Source organism: Mercenaria mercenaria, chromosome 1, assembly GCF_021730395.1.
Source record: "Mercenaria mercenaria strain notata chromosome 1, MADL_Memer_1, whole genome shotgun sequence".
In the NCBI taxonomy this organism is placed as follows: Eukaryota; Metazoa; Mollusca; class Bivalvia; order Venerida; family Veneridae; genus Mercenaria; species Mercenaria mercenaria.
In genome coordinates, this window is record NC_069361.1 from 4,954,810 (window position 1) to 4,978,559 (window position 23,750).

The 23,750-nt window shown below is 37.7% G+C and overlaps 1 protein-coding gene across 7 annotated transcripts in view; it reads right to left on the bottom strand.

The window, feature by feature from the left end:
• Positions 1–985: 985 nt before the first annotated feature.
• The window catches only part of LOC128555614 (E3 ubiquitin-protein ligase UBR2-like), a 98,314-nt gene continuing 75,549 nt past the window's right edge, over positions 986–23,750 (bottom strand). For 4 of the 7 annotated variants that reach the window (XM_053538441.1, XM_053538447.1, XM_053538445.1 and 1 more), the window contains 7 exons: positions 23,297–23,369; positions 22,844–22,977; positions 21,642–21,762; positions 21,112–21,249; positions 20,417–20,587; positions 9,086–9,187; positions 6,025–6,950 (listed from right to left, as the gene is read on the bottom strand). In XM_053538441.1, coding sequence (XP_053394416.1) covers positions 6,809–6,950; positions 9,086–9,187; positions 20,417–20,587; positions 21,112–21,249; positions 21,642–21,762; positions 22,844–22,977; positions 23,297–23,369 — 881 coding nt within the window. In that variant the 3' untranslated portion in view covers positions 6,025–6,808. Of the gene's footprint in view, positions 4,976–6,024; positions 6,951–9,085; positions 9,188–20,416; positions 20,588–21,111; positions 21,250–21,641; positions 21,763–22,843; positions 22,978–23,296; positions 23,370–23,750 lie in introns of those variants that run through there. The other 3 variants (XR_008370211.1, XR_008370209.1, XM_053538449.1) reach the window with 3 other exon arrangements.

Consider the following 23,750-nt stretch of genomic DNA (forward strand, 5'->3'; position numbering starts at 1 on the left):
TTTGTAGAGGTCCACTAGGCAATGCTACATGTCAAATATCTAAGCTCTAGGCCTTCTGGTTTATTCTTTAAAAAAAATTGAAGATTTTCCTATAGAAATCTATGTAAAATCAAGTGACCCCTGGGGCGGGGTCAATTTTGACCCCGGGGTCATGATTTGAACAACTTTAGTAGAGGTCCACTAGGCAATGCTACATGTCAAATATCTAAGCTCTAGGCTTCTGGTTTTTGAGAAGAAGATTTTTTAAGATTTTCCTATGTAAAATCAAGTGACCCCTGGGGCGGGGTCAATTTTGACCCCGGGGTCATTTGAACAAACTTGGTAGAGGTCCACTAGGCAATGCTTCATACCAAATATCTAAGCTCTAGGGCTTCTGGTTTTTGAGAAGAAGATTTTTAAAGTTTTTCCTTTCGGTTGCCATGGCAACCAGAGTTCTGCATAGAATTCAATTCTTTGAACAATTTTTAAAGAAGACCATCCAAGGAACATCCCTGTGAAGTTTCATCAAAATTGGCCTTTTGGTTTAGGAGGAGATGTTGTTTAAAGGAAAGTGTGGCCGGACGCCGGACGGTGAGCGATCACAATACCTCACCCCGAGCACTTTGTGCTCAGGTGAGCTAAGAAATCATAGTACTGTCAGATAAATTATGGGCAAATTATGTCAACACTAAACAGAATTATATATTTTACTGAAAAGTGCGATATTTGAAGCCGAGAAATGCCATTAAAATGTACAGTTTACGGAGTGTTATATAATAATAAGCTATAATGACATCAAGACTGTGGTTTTCTCCCAGAGTTCTGTAATACGAACTTGCTTCTGGTCCATTCGTTTTCAAAGTAAGTCATGTAAGAAAGGCAAAACTTTTTATTGCCTGAATGTCTTAGTGAATCACAGTACTTCTAAAACTAATTCTTCTTTGTAGGACTACTATATTGATGAAGAAGGATCCTGTGGATAATGGTAGAAATGAAAACAACAACGTTTCCAAGCAATTTTTATCAATCATTTTCAGTACATCGATACATTAATCAAATAACAAATAAAGTGTACAGGATAATAACTTACAGGGTTATGACCATTTACTTACACAGAGCTTCGTAAATATACAATTCAAAATAACAAATAAATCATTAATATACAGCCTGGTAATGTAATAAAACATGAGGTGTAATGCCTATACAGTAAGGACTGAAGAAGTGAACTATAAATTCAGATATCACATGCTCAACCAAATATATAGTGGAAGCAGAAGCCAAGGTTCTTTTTCCAGTAAAATAGTTTAAAAGGTAACAGTGTCAGAGATTCAACACTACCTTAAAAATATATATACTGAACAGCAAAAGAAACTATCCAGACGTATAACTGGTATATTTTGAAATAAAATTAATTTCTCAAATTTGAATTGTTTCTTCATACCAACATTACACTTGAAGATCTTCAGGTGATAAATTTTTTAAAATCAATCAACCGTGAAGTCAGTAGTCCCACAATAGCCATTTGAAAGGCTATATCTTTTGCGCATCAGTTGCATTGTAACATCCCAATTGGGAGCTCGTGCTAAATTTGATTCAGTCGTGCGGTGCAACCAACAACATTTTTAAAAGTTTATGCTATTTTTCGAGTTAGCCAATTATCAATATTTACAATGACAATAAAATTTCACAAAGAAAATTGTAAATTACAGGTGGTGAGAATTTCGTGCAAAACGGCTATTGTTAGACTGCTGACTTCACGGTTGATTGATTTTTTAAAATTTTACACGTGAAGTTCTACAAGTGTAATGCGATATGAAAAACACAAGTGATTTATAAATTAAAATTTTTGAATAAAAAATACCCCAGTTATAAAACTGGATAGTTTCTTTTGCTCTTCAGTAAATATACAATTAGATGAAATGATTTTGCTGGTTTATTAATGTTACTGAAAACACATTTTTCATGTTTTAAACCGTTTAACTCGTAATTAACTTTTATGAATTAATTTCTATGTTTTAGTATAACAGAGGGTCATGATGACCCTGAATCGCTCACCTGAGTATATTGAACCACAAGTTTCAAATGGCAAACTGATGCTAAAATATTAGAAAGTAGATCAGTAGGTCACATTTATGGTCACTGAAAGACAGTTTAAAGATTGGTGTGCAAAACTGTACATGTCATCCAAATTTCAAGGCTGGATCTTAAACTAGAGTGGTCACAAGCAAAAGTTTACACACGGACGACGTAGACCTACTGACCTAGTTTCTGACTGCATCTGACCCAGTTTCGAACTTGACCTAGATATCATCAAGATGAATATTCAGACCAACTTTCATACAGATCCCATGAAAAATATCGCCTCTACAGAGGTCACAAGGTTCTTCTATCATTTGACCTACTGACCTAGTTTTTGAAGGCACGTGACCCAGTTTCGAACTTGAACTAGATATCATCAAGGTGAACATTATGACCAATTTTCATGAAGATCCATTGAAAAATATGGCCTCTAGGGAGGTCACAAGGTTTTTCTATTATTTGATGCACTGACCTAGTTTTTGACTGCACGTGACCCAGTTTCGAACTTGACCTAGATATCATCAAGGTGAACATTTTCACCAATTTTCATGAAGATCCATTGAAAAGTATGGTCTCTAGAGAGGTCAAAAGGTTGCTCTATTTTTAGACCTACTGACCTAGTTTTTGACCGCACATGACCCAGTTTTAAAATTAATCTAGATATCATCAAGGTGAACATTCTGACCAATTTTCATGAAGATCCATTGAAAAATGTGGCCTCTAGGAAGGTCACAAGGATTTTCTATTTTTAGACCTACTGACCTAGTTTTGGACCGCACATGGCCCAGTTTCGAACTTGACCTAGATATCATCAAGATGAACATTCTGACCAACTTTTATAAAGATCCCATGAAAAATGTGACCTCTAGAGTGGTCACAAGCAAAAGTTTACGGACGGACATATGGGCGGACGACGGACGCTGCACGATCATAAAAGCTTACCTCGTCACTTTGTGACAGGTGAGCTAAAAATGCATACCAAGTTACCAACTGTGATTTATTCATTCTCCCATATTGAGGTACAGTAATTCAAAGGTGTATATGTATTAAATAAGTTATGCACTGTTAATATTAAATACAGAAATAATTATGAAAAAGGCAGTGAAGATTATATAGAAAAAGATGTTTATAAAGACCACCCTCTGAAGAGTAAAAAAAAGTGGTGTGCATAGGGTCTTTACTCACTGGTAAAAATATACTGCAAATGCTTAAATTAGAACTGAAACAAAGGGTATCTACAGCCAAATGTCTTCTGTTCGTAGCAGTCTTTAAGCAAAGGTTTGACAGTACATCCCTAGGTGTTCTGTCTAATAGAGATAATACAGTGAGCTCTAACAACTAAGCTTCTCCTTGATTTTCAGGTAGCCGATGTAGGCAGTAACCACACAGAAATGCTGCTTCAAATATGTAACAGAAAATATCACTTATTTACTGGACTTTGTTAATTATAAAGTTCAGAAACATGGCTAACTTTATAACAGCACTTCTGTAGCAGGGAAAGGTAATATAGCCAAAGGCTTTGTTCTTACAATACTTAAATAAATGACACCATGAGAAATACATTCATCTAACTTATCACCTAGTAAACAGACACATCCTAAATGAGAGAGAACATGAGAGTACAGCACAAAGTTCAACTATAAATAACAATCCTTGATAAAACAGAACAGGTCATTTCTAAGGATGATTTCATTTCATTATTTACAAGCGGTAAGCTAAAGACTACCTAATTTACAAACAGTCCATTAAGGTACATCTATGCTAACATGGGAAACAAACAGAAAAAGTAGTAAACTGTTAAAATCAAACAAGCTTTTACCTGAAATCCATTTTGATTTTGCATGACATGTTTGCATACAAAGCTGTTCAGTCTACCACAATTACTTGAATTCATTTCTTAAGAAAATCTTACTAAACAAATACTTCTTAAACCAACCTCAGTCTAATCAGCCTGTGACTACCATACATACTTTAACCCATCCCCTGCTAAATGTAAAATGAACTTGTCCATCTTTCAATTTGGACAGTACCATTAACTGTTAAAAGACAACCACCCTATGAAGTCTGACAGCCAGTGTTCCTTTATAACTGAGTGGAAACCGTTTTCAGTTCGGAAATCACTATGACCTTGACCTACCAACCATCGACAGCAATTGTCCTACACATTTAGGTAAAATAAAGACAATAAATGAAAAAAAATAATCTTAATACAAAACTTCTCAGTAACAAAAATATATGAACTATCTGGGCTAATGTAATATGCTTAATATCAAAGGTCAACTGCATATTATTAATTCATAAGATTTGCAATTAATGTGCAGTGTCACAAAAACATCATAGGAACGCATTTACTAGCAGGCTTGTATAACACTGAATGTCAGCTGATACTACTTATGTAATACACAGGATGTTTTAATATCAAACTGGTAAAAGATGCTTCAAAGCTGTAACAACCCCAACAAAATATTCCATTAAATACAATTCAAACTCAACTTTTATTTCATTTTTTCAAGACTTCGTATCATTTTCACTTCTGTATCAAGTTTATTGTTCATCTTTGATAGCTTTCCACCACCTTTAAATAGATCATACATAATTCATTATCAATCTGCCTAACAATCATAGCAATCATATCTGACCTTTTTTTTTTTACATCACTTATATCACACACTCGCCTGTATCGCACACTCGCCTGTATCACACACTCGCCTGTATCACACACACTCGCCTGTATCACACACTCACCTGTATCACACACTCGCCTGTATCACACACTCGCCTGTATCACACTCGCCTGTATCGCACACTCGCCTGTATCACACACACTCGCCTGTATCGCACACTCACCTGTATCACACTCGCCTGTATCACACACACTCGCCTGTATCACACACACTCGCCTGTATCACACACTCGCCTGTATCACACACTCGCCTGTATCACACACTCGCCTGTATCACACACACTCGCCTGTATCACACACTCGCCTGTATCACACACACTCGCCTGTATCACACACTCGCCTGTATCACACACTCGCCTGTATCACACACACTCGCCTGTATCACACACTCGCCTGTATCACACACACTCGCCTGTATCACACACACTCGCCTGTATCACACACACTCGCCTGTATCACACACACTCGCCTGTATCACACACTCGCCTGTATCACACACACTCGCCTGTATCACACACACTCGCCTGTATCACACACACTCGCCTGTATCACACACACTCGCCTGTATCACACACACTCGCCTGTATCACACACACTCGCCTGTATCACACACACTCGCCTGTATCACACACACTCGCCTGTATCACACACACTCGCCTGTAATCACACACTCGCCTGTATCACACACACTCGCCTGTATCACACACACTCGCACTCGCCTGTATCACACACACTCGCCTGTATCACACACACTCGCCTGTATCACACACACTCGCCTGTATCACACACACTCGCCTGTATCACACACACTCGCCTGTATCACACACACTCGCCTGTATCACACACTCGCCTGTATCACACACTCGCCTGTATCACACACACTCGCCTGTATCACACACACTCGCCTGTATCACACACACTCGCCTGTATCACACACACTCGCCTGTATCACACACACTCGCCTGTATCACACACACTCGCCTGTATCACACACACTCGCCTGTATCACACACACTCGCCTGTATCACACACTCGCCTGTATCACACACACTCGCCTGTATCACACACACTCGCCTGTATCACACACACTCGCCTGTATCACACACACTCGCCTGTATCACACACACTCGCCTGTATCACACACACTCGCCTGTATCACACACACTCGCCTGTATCACACACACTCGCCTGTATCACACACACTCGCCTGTATCACACACACTCGCCTGTATCACACACTCACCTGTATCACACACACTCGCCTGTATCACACACACTCGCCTGTATCACACACTCGCCTGTATCACACACACTCGCCTGTATCACACACACTCGCCTGTATCACACACACACTAATATGCTCTTATTCTTCAATTACTACACTTAACAACTTTTACCTTTAATCCTTACTGCTACTGTCACTTCTCAATGGCTATGACAGAATGTAACAGTTTTATTTATCTAAATAAAACGACCACTGAATAACGTGTCAAACTTCAATTGAAATATACCACTATTTGACAATGGTAACAGCTGAGTTGTTAAATACTGGTTTCAAAGCTAGGTCAGCTTCACTTTAAAGAGTCCTGCCTCCTGATGTCTATACACGTTACAACATCAAATTTTTGTAAACCGATAGCAGTCAAAAAATATGTTTATGATAAACAATACATGTACTGCTAATTTTGTTCTTTTTTAACATCAAATCAGCTGCAAGTCTAATTGGTAGAGTACTTTTCAACTTACTTCACATACTTAATGAGTGATATTATGCAAAATTGGATAAAAATTCACTGAATAACTTGATATTTTCCTTCTACTTACAAACCAATAAACTGACATACTTCTGGAGGGATGCCACTTTAATTATGACAGGAATTGTCTGATCATACAGCAAAGGTGAGGGAACATCCTTAATCACAACTTAGGAAATATTCTTCCCTCTATAAATAACAGTTACAGCATTTTTTCCAACCCTACATGCATCTAGCATGAAAATCAAACTGGAGTGTCTATTTCAAGTTGAGCCTGCAAACTGTTGAAGAAGCTGTTCTAGATGCTACAGTATCATAGATGTTGCCAGTCAATGGTGAGTAAAGTTGCATTGGATTCGAGATTGTGAGCAATAGTCTCTGGTATAGCATGTGACATCCATAACTTCTGTAGGTGATCATAACTCTCCTTACACAGGTGTAGTGGATTACCTCGTCTGTAACAACATGTACATGTATGTATATTTTTATGTATATAATTTTATGCACTCAATGCAAAGTTGGTAATGTGCAATGCCAACACTCCCTTTACTACTGGTTTCTCATTATGTCAGGTAAGACAGCCAACTTGCCTATGTTGGCTGGCTCTTTTTTAATATTCAACAAAGTACTGAATATAATTCTCAACAAGCGCTGTCGGAGGACAGCAACGCTTGACTATTCAACAGCCTTCTCAATAGTCGAAAAAGGGGCATAATTTTGTAAAAATGCAAAACAGGGTTATGGAACCTGCACAGTGCTTATCAGCTCATGACAGTGGACAAGGTGTAAAGTTTTAATCCCTTCTCATTAGTGGGTACTGAGATACCAGCTTACATATAAGAATTTAACCATAAACTGCTAAGTCGAAAAAGGGGCATAATTTAAAAAACAAGAAGCTGCGTTCCGTAAACGCTTGATGCCCCCGGTGGCATCCTTGTAGTTACAAAGCGTCCAAAACGAGGTCAAGGTCAAACTGAGGTCAGGTGATGTTGAAAGACGAGGAATGGTCACTGGTTACATCTGCATTAGTATCAAGTCATTATAGTAAGGGTTATTGATGCTAGACGAAACGGTCCCATTTGGTTAACCAAGAGATGGCCCATACAGAGCAACCTAAGTCCAAAGCGAGGTCAAGGTCAAATTGAGGTCAGGTGATGTTTGAAGATAAGGAATGGTCACAGGTTACATCTGCATTAGTATCAAGTCATTCTAGTAAGGGTTATTGATGCTAGACGAAACGGTCCCATTTGGTTAACCAAGAGATGGCCCATACAAAGCAACCTAAGTCCAAAACGAGGTCAAGGTCAAGGTCAAACTGAGGTCAGGTGATGTCTGAAGATGAGGAATGGTCACAGGTTACATCTGCATTAGTATCAAGTCATTCTAGTAAGGGGTATTGATGCTAGACGAAACGGTCCCATTTGGTTAACCTCATACGGACAGCCGGACAGGGCAATCACTATATGCCTCCCGCATCAGTAGATGCCGGGGGCATAAAAAAGAAAGTAGAGTTATGGGACCTGCTTAGTGCATGTCAGATCATGACAGTGAACAAGTGTCTGAAGTTTCAATCCATTCCCATTAGTGGATACTGAGATACCAGCTTACATACAAAAACTTAACCAAAAACTGCTAAGTCAAAACTGGGGCATAATTTAAAAAACAAAAAAAAACAAAGTAGAGTTATGGGACCTGCTTAGTGCATGTCAGATCATGACAGTGAACAAGTGTCTGAAGTTTCAATCCATTCCCATTAGTGGATACTGAGATACCAGCTTACATACAAAAACTTAACCAAAAACTGCTAAGGAAAAAGGGGCATAATTTTGAAAAAAAAAGTAGAGTTATGGGACCTGCTTAGTGCATGTCAGATCATGACAGTGAACAAGTGTGTGAAGTTTCAATCCATTCCCATTAGTGAGTACTGAGATACCAGCTTACATACAAAACCTTAACCAAAAATTTCTAAGTCGAAAAAAGGGGCATAATTTTGTAAAATAGCAAAATAGAGTTATGGAACCTGTGCTATGTAAGTCAGTTTATCACAGTGAATAAGTGTGTGAAGTTTCAATTCATTCCCATTAAGTGGTCACTGAGATACCAGCTTACATACAAAACCTTAACCAAAACTTTCTAAGTCGAAAAAGGGGCATAATTTTGTAAAAAAGCAAAACAGAGTTATGGAAACTGTGCAATGTAAGTCAGTTTATCACAGTGAATAAGTGTGTGAAGTTTCAATCCATTCCCACAAGTGGTTACTGAGATACTAGCTTACATACAAAAACTTAACAAAATCGGGACGCCTATGCCGACGCATGGGCGAGTCCAATAGCTCTACTATTCTATGAATAGTCGAGCTAAAAATATGTTACAACTTTCCAAATTTTATAACAAAGATTTTCCCAACAGTTTAACATTTTGTCACATCAGTCCTAGTGTTGTTTAACTGCATGACTATCAATAGGAAACAATACCCCAAGGTTGAATATTTGAAATGCTTGTTTCATGCATCAACTTAAAATGCAGTCAGATAAAACTTTTCTGCAGTGTAGACAATTATTACTATAATTTACTGGAAGTGTCTACATACCGAAGTCCCTGATCTGTTTCACCATAAGCATCAATATATGGTGGTGGTACGAAACATCCCTTAGTTCTACCTGCCAGCAACAGTATCTGACATTCACGTACTCTGTAAAACAACAATGATAAAAACAAAATAACATAAACATTCAAAGAAACATCTTCCAAATTTCTGAAATAAACAAGTGAATGAAGTATTGCCATGCAATACATAGTCCCTACTGGAAGGCACCTAATTTTCTCTACTGCAGTATAACATAATGAACTGATATCTGTCAATGATGTATAAACAATATTGTACTACATATACAATATGTTATAACAACACACTTGGATTAAAATATGCATATATAAAAACCCACAGTTGTTTTCATATTGAATTTTTTTGGCTGATTATAAAAATATTATCATGTAAGTTATTTACAGTAACAACAAAGGGAAATTAATCTTTAAAAAAAAAAAAAAAAAAAAAAAAAAAATAATAATAATATAAGTCCACAAGAAACTCTTTACCAGGTAGAGATAGGTCAAAATACACCTAAAAATTGGATGTAACATGCATGCTGTACCATATAAAAGTGGTCTCGATTTTTCTCTACCGCCAGTAATAAAAAAGTTACAATAAAATCTATTTATAGTAAAACAAAGGGACGTAATTCTAAAAACAAGGGTGCCTCATGGTGGTGAACATTTGGTCCAAGTTACATCAAAATCCCTCCATGCATGAAGAAGAAATGTTACGTACAAAGTCATTCTTGAATTTGACCTTTGACCTCTAAATATGACCTTGACCTTAGACCTAGGGACCTGGTTCTTGCGCATGACATGTTGTCTCATCCAGGGGAATATTTGTGCCAACTGATATCTGAATCCTGCTTTGCATGACAAAGTTATAGACCGGACAGGAAAAAAATCCTCTTGACCTTTGATCTCAAAGTGTGACCTTGTCCTTTAAGCTAGGGTACTTGGTGTCGTCTCATCATGGGAAACATTTGTGCCAAGTAATGTTATAATCCCTTCATGGATGGCAGAGTTATGGACAGGACAGGAAAAAAACTCTGTTGACCTTTGACCCCCCATTGTGACCTTGACCTTTGAGCTAGGGGTCCGGGATTTGCGCATGACACGTCGTCTCATCATGGGGAACACTGTGCTAAGTGATATTAAAATCCCTTAATGAATGTCAGAGTTATGGACCGGACACGAAACAGACCCTGTTCATGCTATGTTAACCTTTGACTGCTAAGTGTGACCTTGACCTTTGAGCTAGGGGTCTGAAAGTTGTGCATGACACATCGTCTTATTATGAGGTACATTTGTGCCAAGTAATATTAAAATCCCTTCATAGATGGGAGAGTTATGGACCGGACAGGAAAAAAGCCTTGTTGACCTTTGACCTCCAATTGTGACCTTGACCTTTAAGCTAGGGGTCCAGGTTTTGCGCATGACACGTCGTCTCCTCATGGGGAATATTTGTGCCAAGTAATATTAAAATCTCTTCATGGATGGGAGAGTTATGGACCGGACAGGAAAAAAGCCCTGTTGACCTTTGACCTCCAATTGTGACCTTGACCTTTGAGCTAGGGGTCCGGGATTTGCGCATGACACATCATCTCATCATGGGGAACATTTGTGCCAAGTAATACTAAAATTCCTTCAAGGATGGGAGAGTTGTGGACCGGACAGGAAAAAAGCCCTGTTGACCTTTGACCTCCAATTGTGACCTTGACCTTTGAGCTAGGGGTCCGGGTTTTGTGCATGACACGTCGTCTCATCATGGGGAACATTTGTGCCAAGTAATATTAAAATCCCTTCATGGATGACAGAGTTATGGACCGGACACGAAATTGCGGACAGACGGAATGACGGAAAAGTGCATTCCTACAGTCCCCGAAACTGGTTTTCAACCAGTAGGGGAGTAATAATCTAATCATATTTTACTCTAATCATACCATAGTCCACATTAGGCATAACATTTTGAAGTAGAGTCTGTCAAGTTTAAACTAGGCAGTCTGAAAGACAGCTATATCCCCCATCACTGTAAGTTATGAATAGTAAAAGGGTTGGTGGTACTGGGTGGAAGCACTGACGTTGTTAAGTATATTTATTTTGCATTCTATGCTTCCAAAGGATCTCTTTACAGATTTTATTATTTATAGTGACCCTGAATAAAAACAAGAGCACCGCCTTGCGGGTGCTGACACTCATCTGATTTTTTTGTATAACAGAAATATTGTCCTACCCATGATTTTCTAAGTCTAAAAAGTGCCATCATTCTTGCAAAATGCAGGATAGAGCTATGTTTCTTGATGCATAACGTCCGCTTATGATGGTGATAAACTGTTGCAAGTTTTAAAGCAATAGCTTTGATAGTTTATGAAAAAAGTTGACTTAAACATAATACTCAACCAAGAAAATGATTTTCTAAGTCCAAAAGGGGCAAAAATTATTGCAAAATGCAGGATGGAGTTATGTTGCTTGCTGTACAGGGTCAGCTTATGATGGTGAACAAGTGATGCAAGTTTTAAGGCAATAGCTTTGATAGTTTAGGAGAAAAGCTGACCTAAACATAAAACTTAACCAAGAAAACTGATTTTCTAAGTCCAAAAGGGGCAATAATTCTTGCAAAAAGCAGGATGGAGTTATGTTTCTTGCTATACAGGGTCAGCTTATGATGGTGAACAAGTATTCCAAGTTTCAAAGCAATAGCTTTGATAGTTTAGGAGAAAAGCTGACCTAAACATAAAACTTAACCAGGCAATGCCGACGCAGACAACCGCTCAAGTGATGACAATAACTCATCATTTTTTTTCAAAAAATCAGATGAGCTAAAAATCCTTCAAGTGGTTTAGCAGAAAAGGAGGGGACAGGAAACTTAAGGCTCAAACATTTGAGTTGTGACTTTGACCTTGAGCTGGCATGGGTGAATTTTGAGTTCTGCAAATCGTCTTGATAAGGGAATATTACAGCCAAGTCATATTAAAATCCTTCAAGGGATTCAGGAGATACAGAGCGGACACAAAATGGAAGGCTCAAACCTTTGGCCTTGAGTTGTGGCCTTGACCTTGAGCCAACATAGCTGACTCATGAGTTCTGCATATCATCTTGATGAGGTGATCATTTGACCCAAGTTTCATGAAAATACTTCAAGGGGTTTAGGAGATACAGAGCGGACACAAACTTTGACCTGGATTTGTGAGCTTGACCTTGAGTCTACATGGCTAATTCAGGAGTTCTGCATATCGTCTTGATGAGGTAATAATTTGATCCAAGTTTCTTGGAAATCCTTCAAGGGATTTAGGAGATACAGAGCGGACACAAACTTTGACCTGGAGTTGTGAGCTTGACCTTGAGTCTACATGGCTAATTCACGAGTTCTGCATATCGTCTTGATCAGGTAATACTTTGACCCAAGTTTATTGGAAAGCCTTCAAGGGATTTAGGAGATACATCGTGGACAGAAAATGGAAGGCTCAAACTTTTGACCTTGAGTTATAACCTTGACCTTAAACCGACATGGCTGACTCAGGAGTTCTGCACATCACCTTGATGAGGTGATCATTTGACCCAAGTTTTATGAAAATCCTTCAAGGTGTTTAAGTTACATGCAGCGGACACAACTGTTACTGATGGATGGACAGAAGGACAGACGGAGACCATACCTATAACTTCCCACCACTCGTGACATGGGATTTAATAAACACATGTGACTAAGATGATATTCAATCTATTCCAAGCAATAATCAATTATACATAAGAATATCATGTAATCTTCTAGTCAACGGCAGATTCTAATTAATGAATTTTCCATTAGGAATATTATAACAGCTATCCCATAAAACTATATGGTGACAAGTGTCAATAGTAAAATCATTACAAAAACTTATAACATTATTATAATGTGTACTGCTGAAAACATTGTTTGATTATCCAACAATATCTGATTTCGCCAGTTTATTGCAGTCATAGTATTAATTCATTCCTAGCAGTAATAAATAAACATTTAACAATCACAAATAAGTTATAGATCAGTCAATGACTTATCATGATAGAAAACAAGAGGGCCAAGATGGCCCTAGGACGCTCACCTGAGAAACACACCATAACAGTGTAAACATGTTTGACCTAGTGATTTCATGGAAACAAATATTCTGGCCAATTTTCATTAAGATTGAACCAAAAATATGGTCTCTTGAGGTTAAACAAGTATTTTCTTTGATATAACCTAGTGACCCAGTTTTTGAACCCAGATGACCCATATTCAAACTTGACCTAGATTTCATCAAGGCAATCATTCTGACCTAATTTCAGGAAGATCAATAAAAAAAATACAGCCTCTATCGTATACACAAGGTTTTTCTTTGATTTGACCTAGTGGCCTACTTTTTAACCCCAGATGACCCCAATTCAAACTCGACCTAGATTTCATCAAGGCAATCATTCTGACCAAATTTCATGAAGATCAATTGAAAAATGCAGGCTATATCGCATACACAAGGTTTTTCTTTGATTTGACCTTGTGACCTAGTTTTTGATCCCAGATGACCCATTTTCAAACTTGACCTAGATTTTATCAAGGCAAACATTCTGACCAAATCTCATGAAGATCAGTTGAAAAATACAGCCTCTATTGCATACACAAGCTAAATGTTGACAGACGCCAGACGCCGGACATTGAGTGATCACAATAACTCATGAGCTAAAAACATCAGGAAAAAAATTATACACCTTGTAGTAACAGTTGAAATATTTGTCATTAAATGACCACTCATTATCATGTCCTAGACTGTTGCTGACCTGTCTCTAAACTTCCCAATTGTTAATATATAGCTCTTACATGTTCAATATATATGTAATTTTACTGCTATATAGTTTTTTTTTTTCAGGATTCATTCCGTTCATTAATCATCAAGAGTTAAACAAGAGGACCATGATGGTCCTGAATCGCTCACCTGTCTCCACATGATCCAATTTTCATGAAGATCCATTGAAAAATATGGCTTCTAGAGAGGTCACAAGGATTTTCTATTATCTGACCTAATGACCTAGTTTTTGAAGGCACATGACCCAGTTCTGATCTTGACCTAGATATTATCAAGGTGAACATTCTCATAAATTTTCATGAAGATCTCATGAAGAGTATGGCCTCTAGAGAGGTCACAAGGTTTTTCTATTTTTATACCTACTGACCTAATTTTGGCAACATGTGACCCAGTTTCAAATTTTATCTAGATATCATCAAGGTGAACATTCAAATTTTCATGAAGATCCATTGAAAAATATGGCCTCTAGAGTGGTCAAAAGGTTTTTCTATTTTTAGACCTACTGACCTAGTTTTTGACCACAGTTGACCCAGTTTCGAACTTGACCTAGATATCATCAAGATGAATATTCAGACCAATTTCCATACAGATCCCATGAAAAATATGGCCTCTAGAGAGGTCACAAGGTTTTTTTTATTATTTGACCTACTGACCTAGTTTTTGATGGCATGTGACCCAGTTTTGAACTTGACCTAGATATCATCAAGGTGAACATTCTGACCAACTTTCATACAGATCCCATGAAAAATATGGCCTCTAGAGAGGTCACAAGGTTTTTTCATTATTTGACCTACTGACCTATTTTTTGAAAACACGTGACCCACTTTAGAACTTGACCTAGATATAATCAAGGTGAACATTCTGACCAATTTTCATGAAGATCCATTGGAAAGTATGGTCTCTAGAGAGGTCACAAGATTTTTCTATTTTTAGACCTACTAACCTAGTTTTTGACCGCAGTTGACCCAGTTTCAAACCTGACCTAGATATCATCAAGATGATCATTCAAACCAACTTTCATACAGATCCTATGAAAAATATGGCCTCTAGAGAGGTCACAAGGTTTTTTCATTATCTGACCTACTGACCTATTTTTTGAAAACACATGACCCACTTTCGAACTTGACCTAGATATAATCAAGGTGAACATTCTGACCAATTTTTATGAAGATCTATTCATTAGTATGGCCTCTAGAGAGGTCACAAGGTTTTTCTATTTTTAGACCTACTGACCTAGTTTTTGACAGCACGTGACCCAGTTTCGAACTTGACCTAGATATCATCAAGATGAATATTCAGATTAACTTTCATACAGATCCCATGAAAAATATGGCCTTTAGAGAGGTCACAAGGTTTTTCTATTATTTGACCTACTGACCTAGTTTTTGATGGCATGTGACCCACTTTCGAACTTGACCTAGATATCATCAAGGTGAACATTCTGACCAATTTTCATGAAGATCTTATGAAATATATGGCCTCTAGAGAGGTCACAAGGTTTTTCTATTTTTAGACCTACTGACCTAGTTTTTGACTGCACGTGACCCAGTTTCGAACTTGACCTAGAAATCATCAAGCTGAACATTCTGACCCATTTTCATAAAGATCCCATGAAAAATGTGACCTCTAGAGTGGTCACAAGCAAAAGTTTACGCACGCACGCACGACAGACGCTGCGCGATCACAAAAGCTCACCTTGTCACTTTGTGACAGGTGAGCTAAAAAAACAGTTCATAGTGGCACAAGCAAAACCCTTCAAATCTGAAATTGTAAGTTGTTTTCTTTTGGAATTTTGACATTTTTATTCTGGTTTAAAACATTAACACACCAAAATATTAATAAGACATTTTTTTCTACAAATTTCAACTAATAGTATGCTCGAAAATTGTGAACTTGTAGGTACTAGTTCTATTCAGTTTTTCCCCCATGCAAGAAACATTAAAATGTATAAAGCTGCATTTATCAGAACCAGATGGAACAAGATAGTGTAAGCTACCAGCAGTTGCGTATGTGTCACACAATCAATAGAACAAGAGGGTCATGATGACCCTGGATCGCTCACCAGAGTAATATGTTTCAAATGTCAAACTGATGATTTTTAGAAATTTTTTGGAAAATTTTCCAATGTACAATCAAGTAACCCCTGGGGCGGGGCCAATTTTACCCCGGGGGTCATGATTTGAATAAAGTTTGTAGAAGTCGACTAGGCAATATTACACATCGAATATCTAAGATCTAGGCCTTCTGGTTTATTTTAAGCAAATTTATGAAGATTTCCCAATGTACAATAAAGTAAACCTGGGGCTGGGTCAATTTGACCCTGGGGGGTCAAGATTTGAACAAATTTTGTAGAGGTCCACTAGGCAATGCTACATGTCGAATATCTAAGCTCTAGGCCTTCTGGTTTATTTTTAGAAAATATTGAAGATTTTTCTATGTACAATCAAGTAACCCCATGGGGCGGGGCCAATTTGACCCTGGGGGTCATGATTTGAAGAAATTTTGTAGAGGTCCACTAGGCAATGCTACATGTCAAATATCTAAGACCTAGGCCTTTTGGTTTATTTTTAGAAATTTTTTGAAGATTTTCCTATGTAAAATCAAGTGACCCCTGGGGCGGGGTCAATTTTGACCCTGGGGTCATGATTTGAATAAATGTTGTAGAGGTCCACTAGGCAATGCTACATGTGAAATATCTAAGCTCTAGGCCTTCTGGTTTATTTTAAGAAAATTTTTGAAGATTTTCATATGTAAAATCAAGCGACCCCTAGGGCGGGGTCAATTTTGACCCCGGGGGTCATGATTTGAACAACTTTAGTAGAGGTCCACTAGGCAATGCTACATGTCAAATATCTAAGCTCTTGGGCTTCTACTTTTTGAGAAGAAGATTTTTTAAGGTTTTCCTATGTAAAATCAAGTGACCCCTGGGGCGGGGTCAATTTTGACCCCGGGGGTCTGATCTGAACAAATTTTGTAGAGGTCCACTAGGCAATGCTACATGTGAAATATCTAAGACCTAGGCCTTCTGCTTTATTTTTAGAAATTTTTTGAAGATTTTCCTATGTAAAATCAAGTGACCCCTGGGGCGGGGTCAATTTTGACCCCGGGGTCATGATTTGAACAACTTTAGTAGAGGTCCATTAGGCAATGCTACATGTCAAATATCTAAGGTCTAGGGCTTCTGGTTTTCGAGAAGAAGATTTTTTAAGATTTTTCTATGTAAAATCAAGTGACCCCTGGGGCGGGGTCAATTTTGACCCCGGGGTCATGATTTGAACAAACTTGGTAGAGGTCCACTAGGCAATGCTTCACACCAAATATCTAAGCTCTAGGGCTTCTGGTTTTTGAGAAGAAGATTTTTAAAGTTTTTCCTTTCGGTTGCCATGGCAACCAGAGTTCTGCATGGAATTCAATTCTTTGAACAATTTTTAGAGAAGATCATCCAAGGAACATCCCTGTGAAGTTTCATCAAAATTGGCCTGTTGGTTTAGGAGGAGATGTTGTTTAAAGGAAAGTGTGGACGGACGGACGGACGACGGACGGACGGACGACGGACGGACGGACGGACGCCGGACGGTGAGCGATCACAATAGCTCACCCTGAGCACTTTGTGCTCTGGTGAGCTAAAAACAAGGTAATCTGAAATCCCCGTCGCTGTTGTGGATAGTGAAAGGGTTGATGGTATTGGGTGGAAGCATTGAGTTAAGTATATTTTATAGTCCATGTATGAGAGATCACAGGAATAAGTTTGATATAAAAAGAGTCATGAGTATACAATTCATAAATGAAACTCTGGCAAGTAGATTGGTTATTGAATATGACTCAGGGGTTTTGCAAACCATCTTTGTGAACACAAAGTCTCGAGAAAATCCTTCAAGTGGTTTAGCAGAAAAGTAGGGGACAGAAAATTGAAGGCTCAAACATTTGAGTTATGACCTTGACCTTGATCTGGCATGAGTGAATTTTGAGTTCTGCACATCATCTTGATAAAAGGGATATTATAGCCAAGTCATATCAAAATCCTCCAAGGGGTTAAGGAGACACAGAGTGAACAACAAGAGCTGTCTGATGACAGCGCGCTCGACTATTCGAGGAAATTGATTGAAGAATGGTGTCAAAATATTTCCACAGATATTCAGACAAAAGAAATAAATAGATTAGACAAACAATGTTCCTGTATTACTTTGATTTCCATAAGTCTTGCACTAAATGGCAATATATGAGCCAATTTCAAAGTCCAAAAAGGGCCATAATTCAGTCAAAATAGTTATGTACTCTTGCCTACAGATGGAAATCATAATGATAAACAAGTGTTCAAAGTTTAAAAGTCACATGTCAAATAGTTTTGACAAAACATGGACTTGTATGGAAACAGAACCAATTTCAAAGTCCAAAATGGACCATAATTCAGCCAAAATAGATGACAGAGTTATGTTCTCTTTCCTACAGATAGAGACTATTATACTAAACAAGTGATAAAAGTTTCAAAGCCATATGTCAAACACTTTACAAAAAATATGAACTGGTACGAAAAACTTAACCAAGATTTCTCAGTCAAAAAGGGCCATAATTCAGCCAAAATCCTTGATGGAGTTATGTACTCTTGCCTATAACTGGACATGGTGATGGTAAACAGATGTTGAAAGTTTCAAAGCTTTATCTCAAAAGACTTTGTCAAAATATGAACTGGTACGAAATATTAACCCAGATTTCTAAGTCAAAAAGGGCCATAATTCAGCCAAAATCCTTGATGGAGTTATGTACTCTTGCCTTTAACTGGACATGGTGATGGTAACCAAGTGTTGAAAGTTTCAAAGCTTTATCTCAAAAGACTTTGTCAAAATATGAACTGGTACGAAAAACTTAACCATGATTTCTAAGTCAAAAGGGGCCATAATTCAGTCAAAATCCTTGATGGAGTTATGTGCTCTTGCCTATAACTGGACATGGTGATGGTAAACAAGTGTTGAAAGTTTCAAAGCTTTATCTCAAAAGACTTTGTCAAGATGTGGACTGGTACGAAATATTAACCCAGATTTCTAAGTCAAAAAGGGCCATAATTCAGCCAAAATCCTTGATGGAGTTATGTGCTCTTGCCTATAACTGGACATGGTGATGGTAAACAAGTGTTGAAAGTTTCAAAGCTTTATCTCAAAAGACTTTGTCAAAATATGAACTGGTACGAAAAACTTAACCAAGATTTCTAAGTCAAAAGGGGCCATAATTCAGCCAAAATCCTTGATGGAGTTATGTGCTCTTGCCTATAACTGGCCATGATGATGGTAAACAAGTGTTGAAAGTTTCAAAGCTTTATCTCTAAAGACTTTGTCAAAATGTGGACTGGTACGAAAAACTTAACCCAAGGTGTGACGCCGACGCCGTGGTGAGTAGGATAGCTCTACTTATTCTTCGAAAAGTCGAGCTAAAAAATGGAAGGCTCAAAACCTTTGACCTTGCATTGTGACCTTGACCTTGAGCCAACATGGCTGACTCGTCTGCACACCCTCTATCAGGTGATCATTTGACCAAAGTTTCATGAAAATCCTTCAAGAGGTTTAGGAGATATAGAGCAGACACAAAATGGAAGGCTCAAACCTTTGACCTGGAGCTGTGACCTAGACCTTGAACCAACGTCACATGGCTGACTTATGAGTTCTGCATATCATCTTGATAAGGGGACCATTTGACCCAAGTTTCATGTAAAGCCTTCAAGGGGTTCAGGAGAAACAGAGCGGACACAAAATGGAAGGCTCAAACTTTTGACCTTGAGTTGTGACCTTGACCTTGAGACAAAAGGGCTGACTCATGAGTTCTGCACATCATCTTGATGAGGTGATCACTTGACCCAAGTTTCATGAAAATCCTTTAACGGGTTGAAGTTATGTGGAGCGAACACAATTGTTACAGACAGATGGACAGACGGAGACCATTCCTATAACCACCACCATTCGTGGCAGGGGATTACAAAATGAATCTTGAAGCAGTTCTGCATATTTGAAAAACTTAAAAGATGTTGTATCTTCATTTTCCCAGAAAACCTAGGAAAATGCCAATATTTTCAAACTCGTCAAAGAAAAACAATCAAGCAAATGGCTGAATTTTCTTTGGATGCAGTTTAAAAAACTATTGTTGAATAAAATTCTACACTGTCAAACAAAATTTTGTTTCAAACCTGCAGAAATACCTTAAATGATTTACATAATGGTATACTTACATACATATACCAAATATTTCTGAAATGCTTTTATCAGTTTCATTTAGATCTGCCTTAACTCAGTAAGCAGACCACCAGTTTATAAATCGAGATGTCATGACTTAGATTCCAAAGCGAGGCGCATCTTCTATATGAGAATCTGACATGATGTGTCGGAAGGCATTTGTCCTTCACCTCAGTTTCATGTCAGGAAGCTGTCAGTTACTTGTGAACAAAATTCAGCATGATACTGGTTATGCTTATGGACAACTATTACATAAATTAGATTTAAGTATTTTTTAAGTTTCAGCACTTCTCATACCTGAGGAAAATGCCTGCCCCTGACCCACATTTATAAGCATGTTCTGTCGCAGCTCCTACAGTGACTCCTTCAAACTCAGTCTGACAGCAGTAACTCTGTGAACACAACATCTGACCACATACTAGACACATGGTTGGTGCTCGACTATCATCTCCATCAGATTTTGGACATCTGAAATATACATAGTATCCCCAACTGTAGTTATATCTAAAATATAAATATAAGAGGGGACCTTGCCAGGATGCTACAGATAAAGTCTGGCATAAATCTGACCAGTAATTTCAGAAAGAAGATGTTTAAGTAAAATGCTGAAAGTGGATGCAGGACGACAGATGCAAGACAATTCACCTATACTAATAGCTAACCCTGAACCCTTGGTTAAGGTGAGCTAAAAATAAGCACAAAGGCCAATATATTTTATTTTACCATATAATAGACAAAATGTTAATTTACAACAGTGAAAAGTTTCATTAAATCTACAGTGTAACAAAAATCTATTTCGACAAATGTCATCAAAATTATGTTTTACCACATGTGAAATACTTAAGCAAGGTCAATCTTTTTCACATCAACCTAACACAAAACTGTTTTGTTTTTATATATTCTGAAGTTTTGAAAAACTTCAGGTTTTACCAAATTCTAAAAAATAGAAAAAAAATTTGAGCCTAACATGCAGAACTAGCTTTAGTACTTACGTGAAAGCAGACACCCGATTAATGAGTTCACTGTAATCTTCAGGTAGAGATATCAGTTTGTTGATCCTCAGTGGGTACTGAACCAATGGCTGACTAGAGGCAGATAATGTATCCTTCAGTACAGTATTCTTACACCACCTGGAACATTAGAAACAACTTGTGTACAGTATGATCAAAGTCAACAAAATAAAGGTATGCCAAATACATTGTCCCTAAAATAAAGAAGGCCCAAATTAACTTGCTAAGTTTCTATAACCAACAAGCTACTTCAAATGAGCATTATCAATCATCAAGTATGTACCAACTTTATAAAACATTTTGGCAATATTTGTCCACAAAATCTCAACATTTTCAAAATTCATTTATATTTCTAAAAACTTCAAAGTAGTTTCCATTTCAACTTAACATCGTTTTGTTGGGTATCTAAGTCACTCCTATGCAATTAATGTCATATGGCAACTTTCCAGCTACATTATGGACATACACCCAAGGTACCTTTCTAGACTTTATTTTAGGTACAATCAACTAACCTTGTTATCAGACTGTCCATAAGTTCCCCATGGTTATCCACCAATCTTGACATGTGGAAATTAAGTCCAAGATATCTACAGAGAAGGTCAAACTCTTTGTTAAGATACTCTTCAGTTGTCTCTGGAAAAAGAAAACACAACATTTTATTATAACTTCAATGCTGGGCCGCCGCCGTCGATCGCCAATGTCGCCATTTGCGATAATTTTAAGAATTGGGCGCTAAATTTTGCGAAAATTAGTGGCGTATAGTTTTTTTGGGGTCATTCATGATTTTTTCCGTAATGATATTTTAGGTCAAGAATTGGTTCTCGATACACGTGTTTACCTAGGCGCTGGTAGTGAATAAAATCGAAAACCAGTCTAGGCAGTGTATTTGTCAAATCGGCTATTGATGTTGGGTGACACTTTGAGAAAATAATTGCGTAAGTATGTGTGAATTGATAATTAATCAGTTATAAAAACATCTGCCAACTTGTATATTTGAAGTGTGCCAAGGATTCACCAAAATTAACGACAATTACGGCGTACTTATGTGTTTAGATTTTTACAAAAAGACCGACATGTATGTTTGTGACATGCAGTTGTATGACAAATTTTTAATTAGTACGAAAGATATATTAAGTCTACGCACACTATGACAGCCAACTGAGAGAAATAAAAGTGGCTCAGAACTTTGGCTCAAAAGTGGCTCCAACTTTTTTAAATTGGCAAAAAAGATTGGCGACAAGTATAAAAACCTAGAGGAGGCCCTGCAATGTATCTCAGTCTTGCTCTTCACACATTAGTGACTTTAATATGGGACTGAATCCTGGTTCCATCCTCGAGATGACCAAACCATGACACCCAGTTCCCCTTCATTCACTTAGAATGTGGGCCCCATTTGAAACCAAACAGAACGTACTACGAAATTAAGTTGCAGAGCTCAAATATGTTTTAAAGTAGTACCCTTTTCTTAACAGATACAAGACGGGCAAAAAAATGCAAAAACTATATATTATTAAATATATGAAAAGTCAAATTAAGAACTTCATCCTATACCCAGCTCAAGAGAGATTCACTAAGAAAGTCTCTAAATAAGCTACAAAGTATATATTTTCCACTGTAGATGAAAACACTTCAACAATTTAAATGTGTACATGACTATTATGGTGTCATTTCATGACTACTCATAACCAATGTACTGTGTAGTAAAATTTAATACCTGAAAGTTCAGCAGGGGCAGCAACTCCTGTGAGATTATGGTAAAGTAAGGCTGAACATCGTAAAAACGGTAGCATGGCTTTTCTCACATGTACTGACAGTTGCCATGGTAATGGTGGATTTTCCTTCTGAATGCTTTAAATAGAAAATATACATAAAAAGAATGTCACTTTATACTGGCATGAAAAACAGAAAATGAAAAGAGGTGCCAAGCTCGATTTTATCATCCTCACATAGTCTGAATTTTTCAGAAAAAACTGGACTGCACAACCGAAGTAAAAGCCATTACTATTTTATCTAAAATATCAATGTCGCCATAAGAGGGCTTTTATTTAATATTCTTATTTCAAACTCTTTCTGATCCCAAACCTTGCAATCTTCTCATTACAAGTAATCGATAACTTCAACCAGATTTTCCCAGTTTTAAAATATGAAGACTTTTTATCATACTAACTTTGCCAGTGAATGTATTTTATTATAGATGATAAGAAGAGCCTCTCCTTCATAATCTCCATCCACTTCCATACCTGAAATATAAAAGTCTTCCATACAGACTGTGGGGAGACAGGGAAATATTATACTTCTCTTCTCTATCAATTTATTTATTTTGTTGGGTTTAACGTCGCATCAACAAGATTATAGGTCATATGGCAACTTTCAAGCTTTGATAGTGGAGGAAGACCCCAGGTGCCCCTCCGTGCATTATTTCATCACAAGCGGGCACCTGGGTAGATCCAACAACCTTCCGTAAGCCAGCTGGATGGCTTCCTCACATGAAGAATTCAATGCCCTGAGTGAAGCTCGAACCCACATCGATGAGGGGCAAGTGATTTGAAGTCAGCGACCTTAACCACTCTGCCATGGAGGCCCCTGATAAATTTCAAAGTAACACAAAGATCCTTCTAGTA